General features: G+C 37.8%; 1 protein-coding gene across 1 annotated transcript in view; it reads right to left on the reverse strand.

Moving 5' to 3' along the window:
- Positions 1 to 22,786, reverse strand: part of CDC25C (cell division cycle 25C) — a 43,017-nt gene that overhangs the window by 7,638 nt on the left and 12,593 nt on the right. The window contains exons 8-10 of the mRNA XM_012556851.2: positions 11,483 to 11,593; positions 10,378 to 10,479; positions 4,580 to 4,642 (exon numbers count right to left, since the gene is read on the reverse strand). Coding sequence (XP_012412305.1) covers positions 4,580 to 4,642; positions 10,378 to 10,479; positions 11,483 to 11,593 — 276 coding nt within the window. The remainder of the gene's footprint in view (positions 1 to 4,579; positions 4,643 to 10,377; positions 10,480 to 11,482; positions 11,594 to 22,786) is intronic.

Raw genomic sequence — 22,786 nt, forward strand, 5'->3', positions numbered from 1 at the left:
GATGGTGCCCAGCTACCACCAATGACCGCCCTGACAGGGAACACAACAGAGAGTCCCGGATGGAGCAGGAGTAAGGTGGGGTGCAGAACTCAAATTCCAGTAAGAAGACCAGACTTAATGGTCTGACTGAGACTGGAGGTACCCTGGAAAGCACGGCCCCTAGATTCTCTATCAGCCCAGAATGAAGACAATTTCCGAGGCCAAGTGCTCAGACAGGGATTGGACTGGACTATGGGACAGAAAGTGATACTCGTAAGGAGTGTGCTTCTTAACTCAAGTAGATACAAAAGACTAAATAGGCACCTTCTGTCTGGAGGTGAGATGGGAAGGCAGAGAGGGCTAGGAACTGGTTGAATGGACATGGGGAATCAGGGGTGGAAAGGAGGAGTATGCTGTCACAATATGGGGAGAGCAGTTAGAGTCATGAAAGAAGCTCAATAAAGACACGGAAGGTTTAAATGCCACAATCAACCAACTTGATCTCATAGACATATACCGAACACTCCACCCAACAGAAGACAAGAATACTCTCTTTTCTAACGCATACGGAACAGTCTCCAGAATAGACCACTTATTAGGCCATAAAGCAAGCTTTTACAGAATCAAAAGCATCGAAATATTACAAAACATCATTTCTGATCATAAAACCATCAAAGTAGAAATTAACAACAGAAAAAGCAAGGAAAAAATCAAACACATGGAAATTGAACAACACCTTGCTCAAAAGCTACTGGGTTTTATAGAGGAAATTAAGGATGGAATAAAGAAATTCACAGAATCAAACGAGAATGAAAACACATCCTACCAGAAACATTGGGACACAGCAAAAGCAGTGCTCAGAGGTCAATTTACAGCAATAAATGCACAAATTCAAAGAGAAGAGAGGGCCAAAATCAAAATGTTAACCCTACAACTTGAACAGATAGAAGAGAGCAGCGAAAGAAGCCCTCGGACACTAGAAGAAAGCAAATAATAAAAATTAGAGCAGAATTACATGAAAAAGAAAATAGAAAAACTATTGAAAGAGATAACAAGACCAAAATCTGGTTCTTTGAAAAGATCAACAAAATTGATAAACCACTGGCCAAACTGACAAAAGAAAAACAGGAGAGGAAGCAAATAACTCGAATAAGAAATGAGATGGGTGCTATCACAACAGACCCAACTGAAATTCAAAGAATCATAACGGAATACAATGAAAAACTGCACTCCAACAAATTTGAAAACCTAGAGGAAATGGACAAATTTCTAGAAACACACTACCTAACTGAACTAACACAAACAGAGGTAGAACAAATAAATTAACCTACGACAAAAGAAGAGATTGAAAAGGTAATTAAAAAACTCCCAACAAAGCTGACAGCTTCACTGGAGAATTCTACCAAACATTCAGAGAAGAGTTAGTACCACTTCTACTACAGGTATTTCAGAGTATAGAAAAGGATGGAATACTCCCAAGCTCATTCTATGAAGCCAGCATAACCCTGATATCAAAACCCGGTAAAGACACCACAAAAAAAGAAAATTGCAGACCAATATCCCTCATGAACATAGATGCAAAAATCCTCAACAAAATTCTAGCCAATAGAATTCAACAACATATCAAAAAAAATAATTTACCATGATCAAGTGGGATTCATACCAGGTATGCAGGGATGGTTCAACATTAGAAAAACAATCAAAGTAATCTATCACATAAAGAAAAGAAGAGACAAGAACCACATGATCTTATCAATCGATGCAGAAAAGGCATTTGACAAAGTCCAACATCCATTCACGATAAAAACTCTCAGCAAAATAGGAATAGAAAGGAAATTCCTCAACATAATAAAGGGCATTTATACAAAGCCAACAGACAACATCGTCCTAAGTGGAGAGAGTCTGGACACATTCCTCTTGAGAACGGGTACCAGACAAGGATGCCCTTTATCACCACTCTTATTCAACATTGTGCTGGAGGTCCTAGCAGGAAGAAGTAAAAGTATCTCTATTGCAGATGATATCATCTTATACACAGAAAACTCCAAAGAATCCACAAGAAAAATACTGGAACTAATAGAAGATTTCAGCAAAGTACCAGGATACAAGATGAAGATAAAAAAATCAGTTGGATTCCTCTACATCAATAAAGAGAACTTCGAGAAGGAAATCACCAGTCAATACCACTTACAGTAGCCCCCTAAAAGATAAAATACTTAGAAATAAATCTAACCAGAGACGTAAAAGACCTATACAAAGAAAACTACAAGATACTACTGCAAGAAACCAAAACAGACCTACAGAAGTGGGAAAACATACCTTGTTCATAGATAGGAAGACTCAACATTGTGAAAATGTCTATTCTACCCAAAGTGATCTACAAATACAATGCAATCCTGATCCAATTTCAAATGGCATTTTTTAATGAGATGGAGAAACAAACCACCAACTTCATATGGAAAGGGAAGAGGCCCCGGATAAGTAAAGCATTACTCAAGAAGAACAAAGTGGGAGGCCTCACACTGCCTGATTTTAGAACCTATTATACCACCACAATAGTCAAAACAGCCTGGTACTGGTACAACAACAGATATACAGACAACTGGAACAGAATTGCGAATCCAGATGTAAATTCATCCACCTACGAGCACCTGATATTTTACAAAGGCCCAAAGTCCATTAATTGAGGGAAAAGACAGTCCCTAACAAACGGTGCTGGCATAACTAGCTATCCATCTGCAAAATACTGAAACAAGACCCATACCTCCCACCATGCACAAAGACTAACTATATAGATCGAAGACCTAAATATAAAATCTAAAACGATAAAGATCATGGAAGAAAAAATAGGGACAACGCCAGGAGCCCTAATACATGGCATAATCAGAATACTAAACATTAGTAACAATGCACAAACACCAGAAAGTAGATAACTGGGAGCTCCTAAAAGTCAAACACTTATGCTCATCAAAGGACTTCACCAAAAGAGTCAAAAGACAACCTACAGACTGGGAAAAAAATTTTGGCTACTACGAATCCGATCAGTGTCTAATCTCTAAAGTCTACAAGATACACGAAAATTTCAACAACAAAAAGACAAATCACCCAATTAAAAAATGGGCAACAGATGGGAACAGGCCCTTCACCAAAGAAGACATTCAGGTGGCTAACAGATACATGAGGAAATGCTCATGATCATTAGCCATTAGAGAAATGCAAATCAAAACTACAATGAGATACCATCTCTCCCCAACAAGGCTAGCATTAATCCAAAAAACACAAAATAATAGATGTTGCAGAGGTTGTGGACAGACTGGAACACTTATACACTGGTGGTAGGAATGTAAAATGGTACAACTGCTTTGGAAATTGATTTGGCGCTTCCTTAAAAAGCTGAAGTAGAAGTACCATATGCTCCAGCAATCCCACTCCTAGGAATATATCCTAGAAAAATAAGAGCCGTCACATGAATAGATATATGCATACCCGTGTTCACTGCAGCACTATTCACAATACCAAAAAGATGGAAACAAGCTAGGTACCCACCAACAGATGAATGGATAAATTATGGTATATTCATAGAATGGAATACTATACATTGATAAAGAACAACGATGAATCTTGGAAACATCTCATAACATGGAGGAATCTGGAAGGTATTATGCTGAGCAAAATTAGTTGCAAAAGGACAAATATTATATGAGACTACTATTATAAGAACTCAAGAAATGGTTTAAACACAGAAGAAAACATTCTTTGATGGTTACAAGGGTGGGTAAGGAGGGAGATGGGTATTTACTAACTAGGTAGTAGATAAGAATTATCTTAGGTGATGGGAAGGACAACACACACTACAGGGGAAATCAGCACAACTGGACTAAACAAAAAGCTAAGAAGTTCTCTGAATACAAGCAAACACATTGAGGGACAAAGTAGTAGGGGCGGGGGTCTGGGGACCATGGTTTCAGGGGACAGCTAGGTCAACTGGCATAACAAAGTTTATTAAGAAAATGTTCTGCATCCCAATTTGATGAGTGGCATCTGGGGTCTTAAAAGCTAGCAAGCGGCCATCTAAGACACACCAATTGGTTCCAGCCCACCTGGAGCAAAGGAGAATGAACACCAAAGACACAAGGGAAATATTACCCAAGAGACAAAATGGGCCACATTAACCAGAGAGTCCATCAGCCTGAGACCAGAAGAACTAGATGGTCCCCAGCTACCACCAATGACTGCCCCAACAGGGAACATATCAGAGAGTCCCTGATGGAGCAGGAGAAAGTGGGGTTCAGAACTCTGCGCTAAATTGAGTGATTTTTAGTTTTTTCCTGTTTGTGTTTCTGCGTTTTCTTTTGTCTCCTTTCTTTTTCTCTCTCTCTTTTCCTTTCCTTTTATAACAAGTATGTGTCATTTGTTTAGTTAAAAACAAAGGGAGAAAGAACAATGGGATAGAAGAGAATCCTTTAACACAGTTTAGGTTGAAAAAGGAGACTAAGTGAGTGAAGACATGGAAAGAAATACAAATAGAATCAAGAATTTAAAGGAAGAACAGCAAATGGTAGCTTATGTAACTAGATACCATCTCCAAAAATCTGCTTACCGTTTCTGCGTTGATGTACCTCAGATCTTGGTGTCTCCCTGACACAGTTGGCAGTGCACACACCTAGAAATAACTAAGAGTTGAAATAACAGCAAGTTTTCCACACCTAAGTTTGAGATTAAAGACTCATATATAGTCCTTCTTTCCAAATGACCCTTAAAACTCTAGAGATCTTAAAAATCAGATGATCTCTATAATGTGCATATGCAGCAATTCCACTTCTAAGAACTGATCCTAAGGAACTAATTAAGGATGTGCACAGAGTTGAAGATCTAGCTGCAAATATATACATCTCAGCATAGTTCATAAGGAAAAATTGTAAAACTAAAATCCTACAAGAAGGGATTTATCAAGAAGTTATCAGTAGCTAAAAAATGAAATATGATGCAGCCATTAAGAATGATAAAATGATGAAGCAGAACTGTTTAAGTTTTTTTTTTCAGTTTTCATAGCCTGAGATGTCAAGCATTCCAAGGATGTTTGCTACATGAGCACTCATCGTACCACTGATTCCACCTGATCTAACAATGAGGTGACTTGATGCAGCGGCCAGCATGGGGATTGTGATTATAGTTCCAGGAGTTCACTTTGGAGCTGCGAAGGCACTGTATGAGGGCGTGTGTTTGCCCAGTAATTTGCAGCTGTTGACAAATTTGGGAACTTTCTAGGAGTAAGATCAGCAACAGCGGAATGTCAAATTGCTCCGCTGTATTCAAATAAAGGCGTACGTCAGAGATTCGGGGATACTGTGGATTTGGTTCCAGACCACCACAATAAAGCAAGTCACACAAATTTTTTGGTTTCCCAGTGCATATAAAAGTTATGTTTACACTATACTGTAGTCTATTAAGTGTGCAATAGCATTATGTCTAAAAAAAAAACCATACGTACCTTAATTGAAAAACGCCTTATTGCTAACGAAACCCTGGTGGCGTAGTGGTTAAGCACTATGGCTGCTAACCAAAAGGGCGGCAGTTCGATTCCACCAGGCGCTCCTTGGAAACCACATGGGGCAGTTCTACACTGTCCTATAGGGTCACTATGAGTCAGAATCGACTTGATGGCAATGGGTTACTGCTAAAAAATGCTAATCATCATCTGAGCCTTCAGCCAGTTGTAATCTCTTTGCTGGTGGAGGGTCTTGCCTCAATGCTGATGGCTGCTGACTGATCAGGGTGGTGGTTGTTGAAGGTTGGGGTGGCTATGGCAAGTTCTTAAAATAAGACAACAATGAAGTTTGCCACATTGATTGACTCTTCCTATCATGAAAGATTTTTCTGCAGCATAGGATGCTATTTGATATAATTTTACCCACAGCAGAACGTCTATCAAAACTGGAGGAAATCCTCTCAAACCCTGCCACTGCTTTGTCAACTCATTTTTATGTAATATTTTAATCCTTTGTTGCCATTTCAACAATGTTCACAGCATCTTCACCAGGAATAGATTTCATCTCAAGAAACCTTGAGAAGTTAGAGGGTTGACATGTTGTGGGGTTGTTAACCAATGTCATAAAACAATATGTGTACTACTGTTTCATGAGAAACTATTTGTTCTGTAAGGCTTCACCTGAAGTACAGTAAAAAATAAAAATGAAAAAAATGAAAGAAACCACTTTCTTTGCTCATCCATAAGAAGCAACTCCTCACCTGTTAAAGTTTTATCAGCAGATTGCAGCAATTCAGTCACATCTTCAGGCTCCACTTCTAATTCTAGTTCTCTTGCTATTTCTACCACATCTGCGGTTACTTCCCCCACTGAAGTCTTGAACTCCTCAAAATCATCCCTGAGGGTTGGAACCAACTGCTTCCAAACACCTGTTAATGTTGATATTTTGACTTCCCCCCAAGAATCACAAATATCCTTAATGGCATCTAGAATGGTGAATCCTTTCCAGAAGGTTTTCAATTTACTTTGCCCAGATCTGTCAGAGGAATCGCCATCGATGGCAGCTATAGCCTTACAAAACGTATTTCCGAAATAATAAGACTTGAAAGTTTAAATTATTCCTTGATCCATGGGCTGTAGAATGGATGTTGTGTTAGCAGGCATGAAAACAATAACCTCCTTGTACATCTCCATTAGAGCTCTTGGGTTACCAGTTGCATTGTCAATGAGCAATAGTATTTTGAAGGGAATCTTTTTTTCCTGAGCAGTAGGTCTCAAAAATGGGCTTAAAATATTCAGTAAATCAAGTTGTAAACAGATGTGCTGTCATCCAGGCTTTGTTTTTCCATTCATGGAGCACAGGCAGAGTAGATTTAGCATAATTCTTAAGGGCCCTAGGATTTTCAGAATGGTAAATAAGCATTGGCTTCAACTTAAAGTCACCAGTTGCATTAGCCCCTAACAAGAGAGTCAGCTTGTCCTTTGAAGCCAGGCATTGACTTCTCTCTATGTAAGTCCTAGATGGCTTCTTCTTCCAATATAAGGCTGTTTCGCCTACACTGAAAATCTGTTGTTTACTGTAGCCACCTTCATCAATTATCTTAGCTACATCTTCTGGACAACTTGCTGCAGCTTCTACGTCAGCACTTGCTGCTTCATCTTGCATTTTTATTTTATGGAGATGGCTTCTTTCCTTAAACCTCATGAACCAACTTCTGCTAGCTTCAACCTTTTCTTTTGCAGCTTCCTCACTTTTCTCAGCCCATTAGAATTGAAGAGTGTTAGGGCCTTGCTCTGGATTAGGCTTTGGCTTAAGGAAATGTTGTGGCTGGTTTGATCTATCCAGACCAATAAAACTTACTCCATATCAGCAATAAGGCTGTTTTGTTTTCTTATCATTCGTGTGTTCACTGGAGTAGCACTTTAAATTTCCTTCAAGAACTTTTCCTTTGCATTCATAACTTGGCTGTTTGGTGCAAGAGGCCTAGCATTTGGCCCATCTCGGCTTTCGACATGGCTTCTTCACTAAACTCAATCATTTCTAGCTTTTGATTTAAAGTGAGAGACAGGCGACTCTTCCTTTCACCTGAACACTTAGAAGCCATTGTAGGGTTATTAATTGGCCTAACTTCAATATTGTCATGTCTCAGGAATAGGGAGGCCCGAGAAGAGGGAGAGAGACGGGGTAACTGTCAGTCTGTGGAGCAATCAGAACACACACATTTATCGATTAAGTTCACCATCTTACATGGGTGTGGTTTGTGGCAATTACAATTATAATAGTAACATCAAAGATCACTGATCCGAGATCACCATAACAGATATAATAATAATGAAAAAGTTTGAAATATTCAGAGAATTACCAAAATGTGACACAGAAACACAAAGTGAACATATGCTATTGGAAATATGGCACTGACAGACTTGCTCGACGCAGGGTTGTCACAAACCTTTAATTTTTAAAAAACGCAATATCAGCAAAGAGTAATAAAGCAAAGCACAATAAAACAAGGTATGCCTATAGTTTCCCAGGAGAGTCCTGACATTCTTGGAAGTCTCCAGGAATGCAGGAATTTCATACACTACAAGTCTCAGAGCGATGGTTCCATCCATGCACTGTTCTGAGTATTCATGGATTGTATTACATGTTGTCATTTGTGCGTAACTGGCTACCATGAGTGCTTGCTCCGTCAGTTCTTTCCTGGGAGATTAAAAACCAATGGTAATTAGACTGAAGACAAATGGTCCAACCCATGGCTGTCAACTGATCCAGTCAATGACCTGCCCTGCTGGGTAGCCGAAGAGATTTGCTGGATCCTTGTATTCGTCTTTCCCAATCAAGACCGTAAAAGCATTAAATCTTCTCCTGACCTGCTATGCATTACTGCGGATCTTGGCAGAAGATCCAACAACAACCCCAAATAAGACATCACATCCAAACTTGTAAATTGATGCTATTTCAAGAGTAACCAGAGGTGGTCGATTGGAAACATCCCAGGCCTTAGGGTAGAATTTAGCAGTTGTTTTATGGCTAACCCTTCTATTAAATTGTATAAAAACACAAGTTCCAGAGTGACTTCATTGAATCTACTTCACCATGTGGGATCAAAAAAGGCCTTTGTGTTGAGAGCTAAGTCTTCGAGCTTCCTAATATCCGGGACTTTTTCAGCTGCATTTTCTGTTAATGCAGGATTCTTCCTTTAAAAGGCTGAAACCTATTGTGATCCTCCATTGTTGGTTGGATAGCTTGGTATTCTTTGGAGAGTATTCCAGAACTGTTTACTGACATGAAAAGATGTTACTAATATTAAACGAGAAAAAAATCCACAGGTCACAAAACAGTATAAAGGGGAAAAACAAAAACTGTGTGTGTGTGTGTGAGAAAATCATAGAAATAAGTTTGGAAGAATACATGCCATGATGTCAAAAGCAATAATTACTCTGGTTGATGAGATTTGGGGTAAATTCATTTTCTACCTTTTCTGTAATGACCAAGTATTATTTATATAATTTTAAAAAGATATTAATAAAAATAAAATATTGAACTTGTCAAGGATTTTATTTCACTTGGATCCACAATCAATGTCCGTGGAAGAAGTAGTCATGAAATCAAATGATGGCCCAGCTACCATTACTGAACATTTTGATCAAAGATTCCAAACAAGAATGTTGATCAAAAGGGGGAAGATGCAGAACAGAATTTCAAAGTCTCATGGACTCCAGATTTTCTGGAGCCATGGAGGCTGGATGAACTGAAACCATTGTCTGAGATAATTTTTAAATCGTAAACCAAAAATATCCCCTGAAGTCTTCTTAAAACCAAACAATAGTTTAGCTTAACTAGTAAAAAAAATGTCTGCCTTGAGTATTAGGCTCTTTTAAGACCTAGCTATATGGGATCAAAGTGACAACAGCAACTCGAAAGATTAGAAAGGAATCTTAGGGAGCAGTGAGTTTATGTTAATGCAAGAGGAACAACTCAGAAAAGGAGGGTGAGAATGGTTGCACAACCCAAAGAATGTAATCAATGTCACAGAATTGTACATGTAGAAACTGTTGAATTGGTCTATGTTTTGATGTGTATGTTCTCAACAACAACACCAAAATTAAAAAAAAGAAATCAGAGAACATATTGCATTGGGCAAATCTGCTGCAAAAAATCTCTTCAAAGTGTTAAAAAGCAAAGACATCACTTTGAGGACTAAGGTGTGCCTGACCCAAGCCATGGTATTTTCAATCGCCTCATATGCACGTAAAACCTGGACAATGATTAAGGAAGACTGAAGAACTGATGCATTTGAGTTTTGGCGATGATGAAGAATATTGAATATACCATGGACTACCAAAAGAATGAACAAATCTGTCTTGGAAGAAGCACAGCCAGGATGCTCCTGAGAGGCAAGGATGGCGAGACTACATCTCACATATTTTGGACATGTTATCAGGAGGGATCAGTCCCTGGACAGGGACATCATGCTTGGTAGGGTAGAGGGTCAGCAAAGGAGAGGAAGACCCTCAGTGAGATGGACTGACACAGTGGCTTCAACAATGGACTCAAACATAGCAATGATTGTGAGGATGGCACAGGTCTGAACAGAGTTTCGTTCGGTTGTACATAGGGTCGCTATGAGTTGGAACCGACTCCACAGCATTTAACAACAACAATCAAAATAAAAGATAAAAAGCCTCATACCTGCCCTGCTGTTTGGATTATCTCATAATGAATAAGGAATAAATAGTTTCTCACTGGAAAGGCTCAGTGCCTAGATCTACCGCTAGAGCACCACGAGTTATCAGAGAGTACTTGGTGAGGATACATAATAACACCCAGTATCCTCTGCAAGTAGGGAAGAAAAGATTCAGACTCTAAATGGCTCCCTGGAATATAGAATGACTGTAACCAAACTCACCTTGGAGAAATCACCAATCAGATGTCCCTGGTTAGAATCTTCCTCCAGTACTTGAGTAACACGAATGTCACAGAGAGAGACTGTCTTCTTTAGACCTAAGCCCTGGAGATGACAAGGCCCCAACCCCAATCACCATGTTAAAAAATTTGAAAATTTGAAATGGTAGGGAGGGGAGGTTCTTTAAAAATATTCATACTCTTTGATTTAATCATTCCACTTTTTCCCTAAGGAAACAAAGACATGCATAAAGATTTGGCTATAAGGATAGCTATTCCAGCATGTTTTTAATAGAGAAAAATTACTAATAAATTAAATAATCGGTAGCAGGGTCTTGGTTAAACAAAAATCATATTCTACACATGATAGCAATAAAAAATATGCTGTAGACAAATTTTATTTGACATGACAATAAGTTTACAGTATCATTAAATAGGTTAGAAAACAGTATGTTCTTTGTAATGCCACTTTAGTAAAAGAAAAAAAATACATAGAAAAATGTCTGAAAGAATGCATATCAAGTATTAATAGTAATTATCTCTGGCCTGTGGGATTGTGGATATTTTACATTTTATTTTTTGCTTATTTCATTTTCTATTTTTCTAAATATCACATACTGATTTTATAAGAAAACATAGTAAAAGGTATTCAGATTTTTTTAAGGGAGAGGAAACGGATGAAAGCTAAGTTTTTTAGAAGTTACTTTCAACTAAACCAGCCTGCTGTATGATGATGTTTCAGATTACATGTAAATCCGCAGTTAAGTATGCTTAACAAAGATCCCTTGTATTCTCTCAGGTCTTAAAAAAAAAAAAAAGGGGTTGGGAAGAAAGTATGATGATATCATTTCCAAAAGTATAATATTGCAATAGATATTTATTGTTAAATATACTTTATATGGATATTGACATAGAAAAAGTAAAAAGAAAGATGGAAAGAACACAGATATAAAGGAAAACCTAATGAAGAGGATGAAAAAGATGTACTAAAGCAATCCCTATCCTGGAAAGATAGAGAAGACAATGAGATAGAAGATTAACAGATGCTCATCTTAAAAAGTGCTTACTTTCCCAAGCACGTTATGGCTGGAACAATGCTTCCTTTTTACCTGATCTGGTACTGGGTTGTCCTTGAATTCTACCACCTGCTTCAGTCTTGGCCTGTTCAGATTCTCTGGCATCGAAGGGGAGCGATACAGGTAGCTTCTGTTCAGAGATGCCTATTTGGGAATATCAGACCCCTTAGTTCTTATTCTTCAAAGTTGTCTGTAGACCAGCAGCATCAACATCTCCTGAGAGTTTGTCAGAAATGTAGAATCCCAGATGTTAAGCCCCACCCCAGACCTACTGAATTAAAATCTTCATTTTAATAAGATGCCCACGTGATTCCTAGGAACACTCAAGTTTGAGAAGCAACGCCCTAGGTGGGCACACCATCTTCCCCTCCTAACTGACATCTTTCTCCTCAGACTGCGTGATGTTCCATCTCCCCTAGATGTTTCAACTCTAGCCAAACCAAGTTCTCCACCTGACTGTCTTAAATGAGCCACTTCTTGTAGGAGAAAGCGCACACAAGCTTTCCAGTCATGTGATGAAAAACAAACCTAAGCCCAGTTTCTCTGTGGGTGCCTAGGACAATGACAATCAGGATTTAAGGAACCCAACAAAACTGAAGACAACAAATCAAAGAAGTTAGCCAGAGTGAACCACCACTAAGCAGTAGCAGTATATGTCACTTTTTTGGTAGCAATTTCTTTGTGTGAGGAAAAGGAAAATATCATTCAGCCTTCTTATAAACAGGATTGTTAACATGGAATAAAAATAGCAATATCAGCATCATGCAAGAGAAAGGGAAACACTAGAATCAAATAACAGGATGACCACTATAGGACTGACACTATGAAACCCATCAGGAAAAGAAATGGATTAGATACCATAAAGAACTGGCCTTGGGGATTGTTGGCACAGGAATAGACTAAAGTTAAGTATAAGAGGATAAATTGTTGTCTATTTGAAAGGCATGACTTGGGTGTGATAACCCCATATATTAAATGATCCTGATAATAACTTCCAACTAATCCAAGATTCTTATTCTCTCTTTCCAAATGCCCTGGTCTAAAAGTTTAGGCAAAAGCTCCTTCTCTACAAATTCACTAACAGTTATGGATTGATTTAGGAGGGGGCTAGACAATAAGAAAGTTATACTGGAAGATGGTTGATGGTCAATGGTTTCTGGAAAAGGAAAATGAGAATATCAACATTTTATTTTATAACTATGTCTATTGTAGTGTCTACCACACACTAAGTCTAAAGAAAACTGCCTTGCTCATGGTACCAGCTGAAGGTACAGCTGCATTTTGTATACCAACGTTCTACACCCACCTTTTCCCTTGGATCTTTGCTAGCCATTCCCCTATGTCCCCACTCACCCTACCTCCAGTCATTGATGAGTGGACCATATTGCTGGTTGAACACACACCTATTAATTGGCCTAGAATAAGGAAAAATAATCTGGGCCAATTAAGCTCCCTCTCTTGGGAGTCTAACTTGGAAAATGGAGAAATAATTCAGCAGCAGCAGGAGCCAAGCTTAAAAGGAAGAAGCCAAGAGATACAGTCAACATTATGAGGCCAATGACGGATGGATGGATGGATGAATCAAAGGGTATATATTGTTTTTGGGTATCGTCCAGTCGATTTTGACTCATAGTGACCCGATGTGACAGAGCAGAACTGCCCCAGAGGGTATTTCTGGCTGTAATCTTTACAAAACCAGGTCTTTCTCCTGCAGGGCCACTGGGTAGGTTTGAACCACCAACCTTTCAGTTAGCAGCCGACACTTTACCGTTGCTCTGCCAGGGCTCCTTAAAGGTATGGTAGGACAGAAGATATGGTAAGGGATTGAGGAATACGTTGCCCAGCCTCCGTGACAGACTTCCCTTCAATAACTTCAATTTGATGGGTGTTTTTCCTTGAGAAGAAGAAAGTCAGATCAGAATTTCAGATTTGCTAGCCTTAATGCAATCTTTAGGAGCCCCAGTGGCACAATGGTTAAGCGCTGGACTGCTAACTGAAAGGTCGGTGGTTCAAACCCACCAGCTGCTCTGTGGGAGAAAACACCTGGCAATCTGCTTCTGTAAAGATTACAGCCTAGAAAGCCCTATGAGGCAGTTCTACTATGTTGCATGGGGTTGCTGTGAGTTGGAAATGACTCAAGGGCACACAACAACAGTGCAATCTTTATTTCATGTAACCCAAAGAGCCCCTCTAGAACACACGATAATTGCTAAGCTAAAGGCTCATTTTAATCAGAGTTTGGAATTATTTAAGAACTTATTGAAACAATGCTAACACTGTTGGTCTATCTGACCCTATGGTAGATTTAAGTGCTGGAATGGAAGCTTCTTAAGGGAAAGGACTATGTTATAACAATGTTTGATTTGGTTTTATCTTTTTTAAAGTAAGGCTTTAATAAGTATAAAAGTATAATTTACCTACACTAAAATTCACCCTTTTAAGTGTACAGTTCTATGAATTTAGGCAAATGGATATAGTCATGTAACTACCACCATAATCAAAATATAAAACGGTTCCATCACTCCCCCAAATTCCCTTATGCTTCTTTGTAGTCAACCCCTGCCCCTACCCCTAACCCCTGGAATTCACAGATCTGTTTTCTGTCTTTACAGTTTTATCTTTTCCAGAATCACATCCATGCAATCATATAGAATGTAGCCTTTTGAGTCTGGCTTCTTTCACTCAGTATAATGTACATAAAATTAATCCATGTTGTTGCATGTATCAATAGTTTATTCCTTTTTATTGCTGAGAAGTATCCCATTGTATGAATTTACCACAGTTTTTCTATCCAGTCTCCTGTTGAAGGTCATTTGGGCTATTTCCAGCTTTTAGTGATTATGAACAAAACATTCATGTACAAGTTTTTGTGTTTTTACAAGTTTTCATTTCTCTAGGGTAAATACTTATGTGTGGGCTTGCTAGGTTAAAAGGTAAGAATTTGTTTAACTTTATAAGAAGCTGCCAAACTGTTTTTCAAAGTGGCTGCCTCATTTCACATTCCCACTAGAAATGTGTAAGAGTTCTAGTTGCTCTATACCCTTGTCAGCACTTGATATTGTCATTTTTAATTTTAGCCATTCTAACAGGTATACAGTGGTATCTCATTGTGTGTTAATAAGCATTTCCCTAAATGACTGGAATGTTGAGCATATTTTCATTTGTTTATTTGTCATTCATATATTTTTTTTGGTGAGTATCTTTTCAAATCTTTTTGCCAATTCTTCCTATTCTTATTTGTTTTCTTATTATTGAGTTTTGAGAATTTTCTTAATATATTGTGGATACAAATCCTTTATCAGATTTGCAAATATTTTTTCCTGGTCTGTAACTTCTCTTTTTAACAGATCTTTCTAAGAGCAGAAGTACTTAATTTTTATTAAGTCTAGTTTATCAATATTTTTAGTATTGTATCTAAGAAATCTTTGCCTAACTCAAAGTCACAAAAATTTTCTCCTACGTTTTCTTCAGAACAGAACACCGAACAACAAAGGATTGTGATATCTGATCAGTGGGAAACAAGTGAGGCAAGTCCTATGACTGCCCTAGATTATTACCTAGAGAGGCTTCTGGGCTGTGGCATGTGAGGGGGTGGGGCAAGTAGAGACCAGAAATCACCCTGAGTGAGGAGACAAAGCCTGGTGAAGCCAAGGTGGCTACAGTTCACAGGGCAAAATACTAGAGTAGGACAGAACTTCCCAGAAAGAGAGAGCCAGAGATGTACAGAGGGTCCTGCTGGAGTTACCAGCTGAGTAATAATCAATGCATGACATGAGTGTTAGGAAACTACCTGAGGCTAGGAAAATAACCATCTGAAAGGATTAGAAGAAATTTCTAGAGCTCACACAGGGAAGGGAGTAGTTCCTGGAAAAATGGCCAGAGTGGAAAACCTCATAACTCATGGGGCATCAAGTAGAGTACTCAGAAGGGTTTTGTCTCAGTTATTGTTTCTGTGTGCCATTGAGTTGGTTCCAACTCATAGTGACTCTATAGGATAGAGTAGAACTGCTCTGTAGGGTTTCCTAGGCTATAATCTTTAAGAAAGCAGTGGAGGCAAAATTAGCCCTAGATTAAATGCTGATCTGGGTTAAACTATGTCCAAGTAACTTAACTGTATCTCAAGATAAGCTCCAGAATATTTATAGGAACACAAAAACACACAGCACTCAGCAAGGTAAAATTCACAATGTCTGTCATCCAAAAAAAACTTATCATGCATGAAAAAGAAAACGTGACTCCACAACTCACAAACTGAGTGGGGTGGGGAGGGCCAGTCAATCAAAAACAACTCCAGAAATGACATAGATGATAGAATTAGAAGGCAAGAACATTAAAAGAGCTTAAGAACATGTTAAGTAGAAACAAGGAAGATATAAAAAAGACCCAAGTTGAACCTCTGGAAATGAAAAACTGCAATGTCTTGAGATGAAAACTACACTATATAGGATTACTAGCAGATTAGATACTGCAAAAGAAAAGTTAAGTGAATTTAAAGACATAGAAATAGAAACTATCCAAAATAAAAGAGATAAAAAAGAAACAAAAAATAAGTAAAAAGAACACCAGTGAGCTATGGAACAATTTCAAGAGGCTTACTATATGTTTAATTGGAATCTCTAAAAGTGTAGAGGAGAAAAAATATTTGAAGAAATAGCTGAAACCTTTCCCAATCTGATGAAAGCTACAAACCCACAGATCTAAGAAGCTCAACTAATCTCAAGCTCAAAAAGATGAAGAAAACTACACCAAGGCACATCAGAATCAAATTGCTTAAAACCAGTGATAATGAGAAAAAAGACACATTACACACAGAGGAAAAAAGATTAGTATGACAGCAGATTTCTCCTCAGAAACAATGCAAGCAAGAAGATAGTGGAGCAGGATCTTTAAAGTACTGAAAGAAAAAAAGTCAACTTAGAATTTGGTATCCAGTGAAAATATCTTTCAAAATTGAAGCCGAAAAACAAAAAGGAAAAGAATAAGGTATAATGAAGACTTTTTCAGACATATAAAAATGGAAAGAATTCATCACTAGCAGACTTTCACTACAAAAAATGTTAAAGAAACCCTTGCAAGTAGAAGGAAAATGAAAATATGGATCTATAGATCTTTAAAAGATATTGTTGAAAGTAAAAATAATAACAATGTAGTGTGGGGTTTATAACGTGTAGAAGTAAAATATATGACAATCACAGCACAAAAATCAGCAAAAGAGAAATGGCAGGTATATGTGAAGTTGTAGAATATCATCTGAAGATCATAAATTAAAGATGTATATAAATCCTAAAGCGACCACTAAAAACACAACAAAAAATTATAGCTAATAAGGAAATAAAATGGAAGTTTTAAAATGCTCTATACAAAATAAGGCAGAAAAAGAGGGGCCAAAAAAAAAAACAAGAACAAAAAACAGATGGCACAAAAAGAAAACAAATACTAAGATAGCAATTTAAACCCAATCAAATCAATAATTACATTAAATGTCAATGACCTAAACATCCCAGCTAAAAATCATAAGCAGTCAGATTGGGTTAAAAAACAAAGACCCTACAGCATTATTCTCAATAGCCAAAAGGTGGAAACAACCCAAGTGTTCATCGACAGATGAATGGATAAACAAAATGTGGTATGCAATGGAATATTACTCAACCACAAAGAGAAATGAAATTCTGACACATGCTATGATATGCATACACGCTATGTTCATGGATGAACCTTGAAAACATTACGCTGGGTGAAGTAAGTCAGACATAAAAGGACAAATATTGTATGATCCCACTTATATGAAATACCTAGAATACACAAATGCAAAGAGACAAAAGTTTATTAGTGGTAACCAGGGGCTGGGAGGGTGGAGAATGGGAGTTATTGCTGAAGGGGTACTGAGTTTCTCTTTGGGGTGATGAAAAACTTTTAGAAACGGATAGTGGTGATGGGGGCATAACAGTGTAATTAACGTCACTGAATTGTATACTTAAAAATTGTTAAAATGGCAAACTTTTTGTTATATGTATATGTATTTTAGCACAATAAAATTTAAAAATCAAACTTGAAAAACAAAAGAAGGCAAGACCCTACTATACACAGGCAGTTCCTGGGTTATGAATGTCTGACTTACGTACAACCCATAGTTACAAACCAACCCCTGCAAAGCCTATTATATTAAAAATTGGAGATACATACAATGGTTTATAATATCAAATGGGCGCTACTTTGCGACACCCATCAAAACATTATTATTATTATGCTAAAGATGTTTAAGTGTATCTGGAAGTGTTTCTTTAATGTTTTTTATGCAAAGGGACGCTACATACTATATACTAAGACTAACATTTGGCCAGCTGATGTTAGATACAAACTGTACCTAACTGTTCCAACTTATGTACAAATTCGACTTAAAGACAGACTTAGGAACAGAACTCGTTCGTAATCCAGGGACTGCCTGTACTGTCTATACGAAAGCACTTTAATTACAAAGACGCAAATAGGTAAAAGTAAAAAGATGGAAATCTGTATATTGGGTTAAAACTAATCAAAAGAAAGCTGAATTGGCTATATTAATATCAGCTAGAGTAGGTTAAAAAGCAAAAAAATATCAGGAATAAAAATAATTCAGCAAGAGAACACAACAATCTTAAACATTTATGCATCTAGTAACAGAAATTCAAAATATATGAAGCAAAAACTGATAGAACTATAAGGAGAAACAGACACATCCACAATTACAGTAATAGATTCAAGCACCTATCTCTCAATAAATAATTAACAGAATAAGTAGACAGAAAATTAGTAAGGATACAGAAGATATGAACAACACTATAAATCAACTTGACCTAATTGACATGTATAGAATATTTCACTCACAGCAGAATATCTCTTGATAAGGAGACCAAAGAAGACAGACAGTCCCTTTGCCACTCCCTTACAGATACTCTTATCTGAGATTTGAACCTTGAGACATAACACAAAAGCATAGGGTCAGCTGAGACTTTTTTATGGTTGCTGCATCACAGTAGAGAATATAGTGGTGTGGCAGCAAATGACCATAAGCAACAGAGTCCCGCAACAGATTAGATTATGCTCGGTGGCAGTGGGGCTAGTAATGGTAGCATTGAGTGTCCAGCCAGCAACTCGTGACATCCTGAGCCAAATGCTTCTATAGTAGCATTTTGGCTGGGCCCTACTTTGTTTTCCAGCCTTACTGGTGATTCTTTGAGCTCCTCAATACCCTTCAACAAATCTCTTTTCTGCCTGAGGTAACTAGAATCGGTTTCGGTTACTTGCAACCAAGAACATTGACTAAAACATGTATTAACTTGATAAACGTGGTTTTTGTTCTTTTTTTGTTTGTTTTGGCTGTCTCCCTGACAAGAACATAAACTCCAGGAGGGCATAAACCTAGTCTGTTTTGTTCATCACTGTATCACCATTGCCTAGCACACTACCTGGCACTTAACAGGTATTCGATAAATATTTTGAAGTGAATAAATCAGAAATCATTCAGGTTATACTAATTTCCAAGGAGTTCACTGCTTTATAAGGTATCTATCTAATTCCGGTTCGCATCAAAGAGGTAAGCTAATAACAAAAAAATCTCTATTCCTTTTCTAATCTAAAACCTACTGCTATGCATATTGTTGTACAGTGGACCCTCAATTAAAAATGACTTCATGAGAAAGAGTCACAATTCAAGAAAATGAGCCCATAAAGGGACTTAATATTTTTTAAAAGCCAACAAAATAAACACTTAACAGCCCTATGCCATTTTTCCACATTCACAAGAATGAAACAAAACAAAACTTTCAGAGTATTTCCTAGGGTCAATCTACTTTAAATCCACTCTCCTATCTACATGGAGCTCTTGTGGCACAATGGTTAAGCACTCGGCTGCTAACTGAAGGTCAGCAGTTCAAACCTACCGGCTGCTCCATGGGAGAAAAGACCTGGCGATCTGCTCCCATAAAGATTACAGCCTAGGAAACCCTATGGGGCAGTTCTACTCTCATACAGGGTCTGCTGTGAGTCAAAATTGACTTGAAGGCCACAACAACAAATATACTAACTCCATTATAAAATTCAGAATGTTTCTGAGACTGTGAAAGATCTTCAATATGCAAAGAAAGATTATTCTCACTGTGCTATACTTAAGGAGCCCTGGTGGTGCAGTGGTTAACTGCTCGACTATGAACTGAAAGGTTGGCAGTTCTAACCCACTCAGTGGTGCCACAGAAGAAAGGCCTGGTGATCTGCTTCCATAAAGATTTCAGCTAAGAAAACCCTATGGAGCAGTTCCACTCTGTAACACATGGGATCACCATGACCCAGAATTGACTCAACGGCAGTGGGTTTGGTTTCTTTTTGATTTATGCTCCATTGACTCTCATGTTCTTAATTTTTCCCTCTAATCTCAGATAATCTCAGTCACCCTTCAGTCAGGTTTGGGACTGGTGGTCAGATAGGATTAGTTAGTCTTAGTTTTTATGTTTTAATTTTTTACAAAGAGAATATGTTGTTGTTGTGTGCCGTAGTTGATTCCAACTCACAGTAACCCTATAGGACAGAGTAGAACTGCCCCATAGGGTTCCCTAGGCTGTAATCTTTATGGAAGCAGATTGCCAGGTCTTTTCTCCCTCAGAGTTGCTGGTGGGTTCAAACTGTAGACCTTTTGGTTAGCAGCCAAGCACTTAACCATTGCACCACCAGGGCTCCTAAAGAGAATATTAAAAAAATCAAATCAAACCTGTTGCCCTCGAGTTGGTTCAGACTCACAGCAACCCTACAGGACAGAGTAGAACTGCCCCATAGAGTTTCCAAGGAGCGCCTGGTGGATCTGAACTGCCAACCTTTTGGTTAGTAGCCATAGCACTTAACCACTACACCACCAAGGTTTCAGAAAGCGAATATATTCAAGTATAATTTGTGAAATTAAAAATGTATGAAGCAAATAAACATATAAAAGTATCATAGATCCTTCCTTTATAACTCTTGAATGATGTTATCCCTGTATGTATCCACTTCATTATCAGTCTCATCAGTGGCTATCACTCTTTCTCTACAACTTCTTTCTCTCTGCTTTTAAACTTACAGTCATTAGCCTTCATTTTCTCCTCTATGTAGATGGGCCTGAAATGTACATTTTCAATCCTGATGGCTCCAACTCCTCATGAAGTAATTCCATTTAAATTTCCTGTCCCCAGCTCTAAATCAAACGTCCAAAACAGAATACATCTTATTCTCTCTGAATTCACCCTTTTCAAATTCATTCTAGTGTCACCATTTCTCCAGGTTACTCAAGTTAAAGTGAATAGTAGTACCCTCCTCTACACTTCTAGGTCCTTTTTTATATCACCTTGTCATTCATAGCATTTTTGACAATCTGTCATTATCCTGTTCATTTATTGGTTTACTTGCTTATGTCGTCTTTTTGACTAAAAAGAATATAAATACAAAACCCATTGCCATCGAGTTGATTCCAACTCATAGCGACCCTATAGGACAGAGTAGAACTGCGCCATAGGGTTTCCAAGGAGTGGATGGTGGATTTGAACTGTTGACCTTTTAGTTAGCAGCCTGAGCTCTTAACCACTGTGCCACCAGGGCTCCTATAAATACAAGCTCCATGAAAATTGGGAATCTTGTCTGTCTTAATCATGGTTCTGTTCTTAGCCCTAGAGTACAATGCCTGGCATGTATTAGTCTCACAATAAATATTTACTGTATGTTGAGTTACTACTTATATTAGTTTTTATTAATAATAATAAAGTACATGAAGTATTATAAATTGCTTTTAATCCCGTATCATGTTCACAACAATCGTATTGAGGATGTATTTTATTATTATTATCCTATTTCATAAATGAGGAACTGAGGCCTGGAGTGGTTAAGCGTCTTCCTCATGGTCACAACACTGGTAAATAAGAGAAGGAAGACTAAAATCCAAGCGTTCAAACTCCACTACACCATATTTGCCTTGTAAGATAATAAATTTAAAAAACACACACCCCACACACACTTGTTTGAAAGAAATGAAGTTGATTCAGAAATGCTAAATGTCCTAGAAACTATCTTTTGCGTATCAGTAAGGTTGATAAGCCACAGGCTTCTTATAGTCCTGAACGGGAAGGATTAAAGGAGACAAAAGAATACATTGTGAAATACTTTGGCAGTTCCTCAAAAAGTTAAACATAGACTTACCATAAATTAAAAAAAAAACACATTGCACTTAGTCTTCAAAGTGACATCTTTGCTCTTCAACACTTTATTTTTGTCGTTGTGTGCTGTTAAGTGATTCCGACTTATAGTGACCTTATAGGACAGAGCAGAACTGCCCCATTGGGTTTCCAAGGAGCGATGGGTGGATTCGAACTGCTGACTTTTTGGTTCGCAGTAGAGCTCTTAATCACTGCACTACCAGGGCTCACCATAAAAAAAACCAAACCCGTTGCCATAGAGTCAATTCTGACTCACAGCAACCCTATAAGACCCAGCAATTCTACTCCTAGGTATATACCCCAAAGAGTTGAAAACAGGTACTCAAACAAATACATGTATATGAATGTTAATAGCAGCACTATTCACAACAACCAAAAGGTAGAAACCCAAATGTCTATCAACTGATAAAAGGATAAATATATTGTGATATATACATATAATGGAATATTATTCAACCATTAAAAGGAATGAAGTACTGATACATGCTACGAAGTGAATGAACCTCGAAAATACTATGTTAAGTGAAAGAAGTCAGACACAAAAGGTCACATATTATAAGCTTCCATTTATATAAAATATTCAAAATATGTAAATCCTTAGAGATAGAGTGCAGATTGGTGGTTGCCAGGGGCTGGGGAGTTGGAGGAATAGGTAGCGGCTGCTTAATGGCTATCAGGTTTTCTCTTGGAGTGATGAAGATGCTTTGAAACTAGAGAGAGGTGGTGTTTGCACAACATTGTGAATGTACCAAATGCCACTGAATTGTATACCTTAAAATGATTAATTTTGTTATGTGAATTACATCTCAATTTTAAAAAAAAAGAAATAATGCATGTAAAGAAAGTGCTTGGAAACAGGATCTGGTCCATAGCAAATACTTAATAAATGTTAATTATTATTAAAAAAAAAAAAGAGAGAGAGAGTTAAAATGCAGAACAGAATTTCAATTCTCATGGACTCCAGACTTTTTGGAGCCAAGGTGGATGGATGAACCCCTGAAAATATTGCCCTGAGATAATCTTTAAACCTTCAACCAAAAGTATTCCCTGAGAGAATGAGAAGAACAGGATACAAGGAAAAGATTAGTCTGAAGGACTAATTGTCCACAGCTACCAAGGCCTCCAC

This window comes from Trichechus manatus, unplaced genomic scaffold, assembly GCF_000243295.1.
Source record: "Trichechus manatus latirostris isolate Lorelei unplaced genomic scaffold, TriManLat1.0 scaffold00080, whole genome shotgun sequence".
Taxonomy (NCBI): Eukaryota; Metazoa; Chordata; class Mammalia; order Sirenia; family Trichechidae; genus Trichechus; species Trichechus manatus.